Source organism: Echinops telfairi, unplaced genomic scaffold, assembly GCF_000313985.2.
Source record: "Echinops telfairi isolate 266 unplaced genomic scaffold, ASM31398v2 ScPeMD7_7467;HRSCAF=8505_0, whole genome shotgun sequence".
Lineage (NCBI taxonomy): Eukaryota > Metazoa > Chordata > Mammalia > Afrosoricida > Tenrecidae > Echinops > Echinops telfairi.
The window spans coordinates 10220651-10230888 of NW_022111367.1; the positions used below are offsets into that span (position 1 = coordinate 10220651).

Sequence of the window (10238 nt, forward strand, 5' to 3'; positions counted from 1 at the left end):
GGCTGTAGGCAGGCGTCACCAAACTCTTGGCCGAACTCGGAGTGTCATCCCAGCCTTGCTCATGCTGGGGTCGGGCGCAAGCCGGTGCTGTGGCCTTCCTTTTCCGTGCTCAGCGCGTCGCTTTCCGGGCCTCTCCCCGGGTCCCAGCCTGCGCCAGCTCGGCACCGGAATTGGAGCTTGGGCGGTCTGTCGGGCTCTCACTCCTCACTAGGCTCTTGGCGGCAAGGGGCGGAGCTGGAGAATCCTGGCCCGTGATTGGTCCAAGCCCCGGCGCTCTCCTTCTCCGCCCCCTTCGGCGAGGTGAGAGGTCAGGTGGAGCGCTGGTCTGCAGGGGCGACAATGGCGGGACTCTGGGCAGGGGCTGCCGCTCTGGTGGCGACCGGACGGCGTGGTCGGCGGCCGCCGCAGGTGCTGATGCGGAGCGCGGCGCTGTGGACCCGAAAGGTGAGGAGGGACGGGGCACCCCGGCGGCGTGGGCAGCACTTGGCTTCCAGCGCCTCACCGCCTCGCGCTGACCAGTCCCCCCGCCAGTGCTGGGCTCCGGCTTCTCAGTGGGTTCCGGCGCCAGCCCGCGGCCAGGCCGGCTGCCCGCGCGATACTCGAGCCGCAGCGGCCCACCGGGGGCCAGCGTGCGCCCGCTCCCCCCGACTCCTCGCAGTTGCAGCGGCTGGGACGCCCCCCGTTTCTGGAGGGCCGAGGGGCCAGAGGAAAGCCGGTGGTTCTGTGGGGTTTGCGTGTCCGGCGGCCGAAGGCAACGGGCTTGGGGAGAAGCTGATGGCAATCGGGCAGTATTGTAAGTTACCCGTGCTCTTGTTTTTGTGCCTTGGGATATTGGCCTTGTCTGAAGTGTTCCAAACGAAATGCCCTTGAATTTGGCGTTGAAGGGACTGTGTGAAGCTGCTGCTGGAATAGAATGGGTTGCGGGTGGGGGGTGCGTTTATCAGTGTAAAATACTATGTGATGTTAGTATTCCTAATAATTTTTACGTGTGCCCTGACAGCCTGTTTTAATGTATTACATACACCCCGGTATGTGAGAATCCCGGCCTGGGGGTCTCCTGAGTTGTCCCCACTCTAGACCCTGAAGACCCACAGGGCAGAATGCCTGTTTCCATATATTTGAATTCTCGCTTCTAAGTAGTGTTTAGCCTGGCCTTGGTCCTGGTTCTAAGCTCATTTTACCAATGCTTTTTCCCCCCCCTCTCCTAAAGTTTCATAGTGGCCACCTGGACCCTTATATCGACACATAATGTCGCTGTAAGTTGGAATCACTTGATGCCACTTAACAGTATTGGCTGTTGTACTGGTTCTGAACACATTATGCCAATGCTTTTTGTGCCCTAAGATTTCATAGTGACATCCGTGAGTTGAATGATGGAGTGTTTGTGCATGTGACTTGTAATGCTTATTCCTTGCAACTAGGAGTCTCTTGTCATTTCTGGGGATATTGGTGCAAACAGTATATGTATGTATGCTAACTACACAGATGGTGGCTGGGGTCCCCGACAGAGTCAACTCAGAAAAAAGGTGTTCTGGCAAATCAGCCCTTGAAGTCAACCAGCACCCTCCTCTCCACCCCTGCACACCTTTTAGAATGGTTAGAAAACACATAGCGTAGCATGGCAGAAGACTCTAGAGCAGGGGTGCTCACAGTTTTCAGTGTGTGAGCTACTTACAAAATGATCAAGTCAAAATAATTACCAACTACAAAAATGCAAAACATATTTGTTTTTATTTATTACATTTATTCATAAATACATTGAGAATTCTTTATATGTACAATGTGTGTTTTATGTACCTTGCATAACCGCATGAGTCCATATTGTACAACATAACAAAATTAACTATATACATTTTTTGTCATTATCTTAATTTACTCTGATGACTTGCACTGAATGGAATAAGCCAGGGATGCATAGTCCGGACAGTAGCTGCTGACAGCCAGCCTCAAGCACACTTCCAAATGATCATCAGTCATGGTGGAACGGTACTTGAACTTAATGTTCTTTATGTGGCTGACTCTAAGTAGAGCTGAATAATGCAGTCAATGAGGTAGCACATGTTCTCATGTTTGGGTACTTTCCATCTGCAAGTAAGTTCCAGAACTGTTCATGCGCTCTGGACTTCAGCTGAATGTCGGCTTGTAGTCTCAAAAGCTCCCATTCCGTATGAAAGTGATATGTTTTTGTCTTCTTGCTTGGTCCAGCTTCCCCACTCATTTTAATACCCTTTCTTATGTTTAAGAGAAAAGAAAACAAGGTCTAAAACTTGGCGATAATTTAGCTTTTCAGTTTAAAAAATATATTTTAAGGACAGTTTTATCGGCATATAATTCACTTATCATATCTGTCATATATCATATGTCAATAGCTTAATCAACCAAGAAAAGTTGTACGATCAGTACCACAATCAGTTTCAGAACATGTTCTTCAATGTTTCTACAATCTTTGTTATTATCCCTCATTTTCTCCCAACCTCCCTTGCCATGCCCTCAAGGAAACATTACTCCAGTTACTGTCTATAGATTTACCTATCCTGGATTTCATATACAGAAAAACTGCTTTTAAAAAACTACCAACATTAACAAGGTAAAACAGATAAAAACCTCAATGGTAAAGAAAGCTGAAAATATTGATACTATGCAGTCATATTTTAAAAATCTTTTGAACTGCTGTCAAACTAGGCATTTCTACTTCTTATGTAATTGACCCATTTCCCGGTAAACCCTTACACAGTGACATTAATCAGATGGAGCAGAAGACACTGAACTCCTTGTCTAGAGCAGACTCATTACCTGCCAGGGAACAGTGTGCAAGCGAAGAATGGCATTTCGGTTTTTATTGACCATTTAAAAAAAAATCATTTTATTGGGGGCTCGTACAACTCTTATCACAATCCATACATGCATCCATTGTGTCAGGCACATTTGTATGTTTGTTGCCCTCATCCTTTGTTAAAAATCATTTTATTGGGGGCTCATAAAACTCATCACAATCCATGCATACATGCTTGTCAGTTTTGCAGCACTTAGGGCAGTTGTTTGCGCATGTGTTTGACACCTAAGATTGCATCTGATTGGCTGCGCTGTATATCTATTAAGTGATGGGATTGATGATAGGTTGACATCTATTTTTTTAATGCCATGCGATCTACCCACACTACGTTTGCTATCGACTAGTAGATCGCGATTGACGTATTGAGCATTCCTGCTGTTGAGCAGTGGTTCTCAACCTTCCGAATGCCGCGACCCTTTCAGTTCCTCATGTGGTGGTGACCCCCAACCATAAAATTCTTTTCGTTGCTACTTCATAACTGTAATTTTGCTACTGTTATGAATCAGGCGACCCCCGTGAAAGGGTTGGTGAAAAGGTTGTTCGACACCCAAAGGGGTTGTGACTCACAGATTGAGAACCGCTGCTCTAGCCGAATTCTGACCACTCTTAAAAAGACATTTAACTTTAGGGTGTATATAGCGTTCACGTTTTTTTCCCAACCGTTCGTGAGCTGCCGCTCCCCTCAGCCGCTGATCGTGTCACTTTTAAGTCTTACTTGTATATGAGCTCTTTTGGTTGCCTACTTAGCTTTTTCTTCTGCCTGCATTTTCCCAGGGGTCTAAGATATTAGCTTTATGGTTAATTACTATGACTTTTTGAACTGTCTTATGTTTCAGGTACTTTTTGTATATCTTATCCATGTAACAGATTTTAAAAGTCCTAATTTCATGGAGGTGGAAACAAAGCCCAGCACAGTTAAGGAAATTGTTTAAGGACCCAGACGGTGAAGGGAGATTTTGAATTTTGGGTGAACCTGATTCCAAAGACTTGCTTTCTCAGTAACATGCCATCTTTCTTAAGAGTAGTGGTCTGGTTGTATGTGCTGCCCCTAATTTGAATGCTTACTCTCGTTCCTAAAGAACTCTGTACTTTTCCATTTATTCCTCCTCAAAATGGTAACTTTGGCATTCACAAGGGACTTACAGTTGTTTTCCTTTTAAACGTTCTTTGAGTTTTAGGAACAAAAAGAAGTCTGAGGGGCAATATCAGATCAGCAGGGTGGATGGGGTAAGGTACCCTAGTAAATTTCTTATGGGACAACCCTTGCTACCCTAAAAGAATGAGCATGTGCATTGACAAATTAGAAGAAAATTCCTCAGTGCAACTCTCTTGGCCTAATGCAGCTTTCAGTTTTCTTAAAACTTCTTCATCATAAACTCCTGCGATTGTCTTGCAACTTGCAACACAAGAAAATCTATTAAGATGACCTCTTTGAAATCCCTTGAAACAGTTGCCATACCTTCTGAGGTGGCCTTTCTGTCTTGTTGGTCCTTTTATTGGGCCTTGATGTTGGCAAATCCAAGATGTGTTCCTAGTTAAAATCTGCTCCCAAAATTGCCCTTACTAGCTTTGATCTTACTTAGAAAATTGATGGAAAGATCAGCTCTTTGAACTAGCTGATCTTCATACAACACTTATTTTTACTATCCTGTTTTGTTTTGTTTTGAAGGCACCCTATTGAGACCAAGGGGTCCTCCTTAAAGAGCTTGTCTGTAGCCATCCACTGCTTGCAGAGACAGGCTTAAACACCTTTTGTTTATAAACCGTAGGTGCATGAATGGAATGGCAGTTGCAGTACTTTTTGATTTACTCTAACATGCCAAATACCATTTAGAGCTGAGGATATCATAGTGAATGTTTCTGCCCACATTGAGTCTACACTGTGACAGGATTTACAGAAATAGGTAAGTCTAATAGTGACAAGTGTTGTGAAAGGAAAAATAGGATTGTGAGATGGAGTGATGTTGGTGTTGGAGTGAGGAGTGTTTCTGTAAGGAGAACATGTGGCATTTGAACAGAAAATTGAATAAGGAGGAGGAACCAATCAACCATGTGACGGTCTAGGGCACTAGCATTCCCTACAAAAGGAGCACGAAGGCAGAGGTCCGAGATGGGAATTACACTTGACAGGATCAAGGAATGGATGTGCCACTGGTTGAAGGGGGAGTGATTGAGGGGGCAATGCTAGGAGATGAGGTGGGGCGGTAGACAGGGACATCCATTTAGAGACTTCCAGTTGGCATTTATTTTAATGACAGGGAATCCATTGGAGAATGTAAGCGCAGATCAGATTTATATTCTAAAAGTAACCGCTCTGGCAACTGTGTGGTGAAAATCTTGGAGGTGGAGAGGGGAGGAGAGGGAAGCAGGAAACTAATGTAGAAGTCGAAGCTAGAGATCATGGCAACTTGTGTTAGGTTGGTAGCACAGAAGTTGGTGAGACGTGGGTAGATTTGGAATATACAGGCATTTTGGAGATAGAACCAATATTACTTGTATTGGTTTAACAAAGAGAAGGACCAAAAATGAATCTTTAAAGCCAGGATACCAAAGGCTAATATGATATGATTCCACTTATATGAATGTCCACAATAGTTAAATCTATGTATAGAGAAAGTGATTAGCTGTTGCTTGTTAAGGACCAGGGGAAGGGTGGAATAGGGAGCAGCTAAGTGGTAATGGTTTTTTTGGGGGGTGATGGAAATGGTCTGGAATTGGATGGTGGTGATAATTGTATATAACCTTGTATCTATTCAATACCCACGGAATTGTATATTTACTTCCAAAATGTGAATTTAATAATATGTAAACTTTTTTTTTTAAAGAATGACTCAAAAGCCTAGACTAGGTGTGCTATTGGCTTAAAGATATAGAAGCCTGGGGCATGGGAAGGAAAATTCAGAAAACAGTTAAAAGTTTTCATTGAAGTTGCAAAACCCAGCACACTAATTCACTGCCATCCAGTCAGGACTGGCTCCTAGCCACCCCCTGTGCTTTTGAGACTACCTAGGAAGCCCAGACTTCCTCCCTCTGAGCTACTGGTGGTTTTGAATTGCTGTTCAAGTGGATCCCAGCCCAATGCTTTAACTACTACACCAGGGGTCTATACAAAACCCAGGGGGGTGGTTATTTGTTGATAGTGGTTAAGGTTGTCTACTGGATATCTAAAAGGTCTGAAAACACCTTCTCGGATGGATTAGATGATTTTGTAGTTACACAGAATGGCAAAAAGGAGAAAAAGCTGTTTATGTATGTTATCTCGTGTAATATTTAAACAATTTTCAGATGATTCCATTTTATAGTTGAAGCATAAAGAAGTAACTAATTTGCCCAAGGTCACAGCAATTAAATGGTAGATTGAGGATTCAAACCTCAGTCTGTTTTAAAAGCCCTTATCTTATGAGAGCACCCTGGTGGTGCAGTGGGTTAAACATTCAGTTGCAAACCACAAGACTAGTGGTTCAAAGCCACCAGCTGTTCAGTGGAGAAAGGTGAGACAGTCTACCCCCATAAAGATTTACACTCTCAGAAACACTAAGGAGCAGTTACCCTCTACCCTCTGAGGTTACTGTGAGTTGGAATCAACTTGAGGACAATGGGTGGGATTGTACCATAGGAAACAACCTAGGAGTAAAAATGAGAAAATGCAATTTTATATCTTTTGGGCACAAAAATTAGTTTTGATCTTTATAGCAGTCTTGGAAAAAAGGGGAACAGCAGACTTTATGGCTGTCAAATTAGTTCATCAGAATCTCGACGTCATATGCATAAGGTATAAAAATCAAACCAAAGTCACTGCCATTGAGTCAGTGCAGACACATAGTGACCCCACTGTGGGTTTCCGAGACTGTAATTGTTAACAGTAGTGGAAAGCCCACTCACTCACTCTCCCTTGGAGCTGCTGGTGGTTTTGAACTGCCAGCCATGAAGATCACAGCCCAACGCTGAATCAGTACCAGGGCTCCTCCTATAGGGTACATTACATGGGGTGAAATCCCATGACCTTTTCACCCTGTTTTGAAACCACCTCCTCTTACTATGGCCCCATTACCCTACAATTTTGATTTTAGTTTTTTTCTTATAATGAACTATTTTAATCTGATTCAGCTCAGTGTTACTGTGAATTTGTTAAAGGCCATGGTTTTGGCAGAACTAATGTTTAAATTCTGACTGGTGCATTTAGCATCTTATAGACAAAGTTTGTTTCCCTGTATTCCCTGTTGGAAAGGATGCATCTAGTTTGTCCATTATTTCCTCCTTTTTAGGTTGTAGGATTCATACATATAAGACTGGGCTAGCCATATTGCTGATTCTCATTCATTTCTCTGAAAATGCCTTATGTCCTACGTAAGTACTGCTTAATAGGTACTGCATCAGACTAGAGCTCTTCATTATTGCATTATTACTCTCGCGGTAACTACCAGATGTTTTGGTGAGCTTTAAAAAAGTGGGCAGTTGCAAAATTAATCTTAGTTTTGTGTACTACCCTGTTGCTGCTTAATAAAGTTTATAAGGACTCATTTGATCCTTTAAACAATTCTGTGGGAAAACAGGGTAGGTGTGATCACCTGTACTTTATAGATGGAAACAAATCCAGAAAAGTGCCTTGCTCCATATCACATAGCTATGAAGCAGTGGAGCTAAGGGTTGACCTAGGTCTTGTGACTCTGAAGGTCGTGCTAATTCCCATGTACCATGCTGTTAGCAAGCATTTCTTTTCTAAGTGTGAAAAAGAGGGAAATCTTTAGTTTTGCAGAGGGAACTAGTGCGAATATTTTACTAGGTAATCATTTTACATAGCCTGACCTTTTTTCTTTTGATTATGATAAACCTTGGAATCTTTATATAGAGAGTTCACATTTTCCTAGAACTCTGGGAAATAGCTAAAAGAATTTTAGACTGGATTCGTTAGCAGCTGACGATAGCAACCAGAAACTTTAAAATTCTGTATAGAGGTCCAAATGAATAGATTTCTCCCATCTTCCCCATTTATTATTTATTTAAAAAATAAATCCTATTTTGAATCTCTAAAAAATGTATCTGATTTTTGACCCATACATATTTATAATATTGAACTTTCAGAATAGTCCTGTGAGCAAACAGGAACAGAGTGCAAACCAGTTCAGATATCCCATGGGAATTGTTCTGTTTCTGCAGAAAGTCCAGGATTGCTACTTCTAGTTACCGGCTAACCAGGGGCATCTGTGGTGTTTAAAATATTTGAACCACATTATCACAAATTCCTATGTGTAAAAGCCTGTATGCTTTTTTTTTTTTTAATGTTTTTGTTGGTTGGTGCTGCTCAGTCAGTTCTGATTCACAGTGACCTTAACTATAACAAAGTGAAACACTGCCCCGTCCTGCACTATCCTCATGTTTGCACCCATCGTTGCAGCCGCAGTCTTTATATATTTTTTGCTGACTCTCTACTTTGCCAAGCATGACATCTCTTTTCCTGATAACATGTCCAAAGTATGTGAGATGAAATTCTACCATCCTCACTTCTAAGAAGCATTCTCAATATATTTCTTCTAAGACAGATAAGCTTGTTCATCTGGCAGCTCATATTATATATTTTTATATTAAATATATTAACATTCTATATATTCAGTATTCTTTGCCAGCACTATATGTGTTAGGCAGGTGAGATAGTTAAGGTTTATTGTGCCAACCTGGCCGATAAACACATGTGGGATCAATTGAAGGGCGGAGAGTTAAATGGCTCGGTAAGCCTCACCTTTCTAGTTCTCGGGTTTCTTGCTTTCTGATGGTCAGACCATGGTGCAGCTGCCTTCGCCAGTTCCCTGCTTCAGCTGGCAAGACTCACTCCCTGCAAGACATCCCCAAGGAGAAGCTGCATGGATCTACCCTGATGCAGCCCTGGGTGCTGGAGCAGCCGTGTGGAGACCCCTGCCAGCACTGAGATGCTTACACATTCACTGATTCGGTTTTCCTCCTGCAGTCGGCATCATTGTATGTGTTTTGTGAGATGAAGGAGGACTTTGTAGATTGGTTTGGGACATATGGGCTAATGTTGGACTTGTGGCCTTGGGTAGCACTGGGTTGGGATGCTTTCTTAATGTATACCTACCTACCCTTTCTATAAAACTCTCTCATATACATATGATTTTCTGTGGATTTGTTTCTCTAATGTACCCAGACTAACACAGCAGGATTCTCTAGAGAAACAAAACCAGGACACATTATTTAATATATATATATAGATCGTGTGTGTGTGTGTGTGTGTGTGTGTGTGTGTGTGTATAAAAATCACATGTTCTGGTTATATATATTTGGATAGATTTATACAGTATGAAGGATTTTAACAGCTAATTAATCCACAGAGCAGTACAGAGGGCTCAATTCAACTCATTTCCATGGAACATTTAATATACTGGAAGTCAGTCCTTCCACTCACAGGACTGCTGGGTCCAAGGTCAAGGAAGCAGACAGTCCCTCGGGCAATGCAGGCCGTCCACCCACAGACTGCAAATAGCAGGGCTGGTCACCCACAGTCAGCAGCTCAGGAGTTTAGCAAAGCAGGCCCGGGCAGGATATCAAACTCAAGCTATGCAAGATGACAGAATCGATTCACCAGCCTCAAGCTCAAGCAGTGTAGACACCAGCAACATGCTGAAGCAGGTCTCGAGGAACCTCAAGCTCTAGCAACACGGCTGGGTGTCCCACAGGTAGTATAGCTCACAAGTTGAGGCAGAGAACTAGTTAAAGCAGCCGCACACTGGTCTGATCACCGGATAGCAAGAGAGAGAGAGAGGGGTGGGCTTTGCTGAGCCATTTATCTCTTTGCCCTCCAATCAAACTGCAACCTTATTAATCCCACATGTTCCTTTTGGCCAGGTTGGCACAATAAACCTACCCATCACACTATAATTAAAATGCATCACTTCCTCTTTGTTCTTCCATAAACATTGTCTAGATTTTACTTGCATAAGAGGTGGTAGAAAATACTTAGGTTTGATCTAGGCACACCTTAGTCCTCAAAATGAAATCTTTGCTTTTTAATATATTATAGAGGGATTTTGCAGCAGAGCTGATTGCAAGATTGTTATATATATATATTTTTTTCAAAAGCCAAGCTAGATCTCAGCGTGTGGGTTCCTGGCTAGAGCAGGCTTCTCGGCTTCTTTTGCCTGGGTCCTTGACTTGGGAGGAATCGCCCTGCTGGGCTTGGGTATTTCAAGGGGGGAGTATTTTAAAAAATCCACAGTGCCCCCCTAATACAAGAGCACCTTGCTCAGCTAAACGGTCATTTCATGATATCTACCTTCCCGACATGACTGCTGAAGACAGATGTGTGCATAAGAAAATGTGGTGAAGAAGGCTGATGGTGCCCGGCTATCAAAAGATATAGCGTCTGGGGTCTTAAAGGCTTGTAGGCAAACAA

General features: G+C 43.0%; 1 protein-coding gene across 1 annotated transcript in view; it reads left to right on the top strand.

Annotated features, from left to right (window-relative positions):
• The first annotated feature begins 339 nt into the window (after positions 1 to 339).
• The window catches only part of PCCA (propionyl-CoA carboxylase subunit alpha), a 427069-nt gene continuing 417170 nt past the window's right edge, over positions 340 to 10238 (top strand). Inside the window, exon 1 of the mRNA XM_004704279.2 lies at positions 340 to 444. Within this exon, the coding sequence (XP_004704336.1) occupies positions 340 to 444 (105 nt within the window). The remainder of the gene's footprint in view (positions 445 to 10238) is intronic.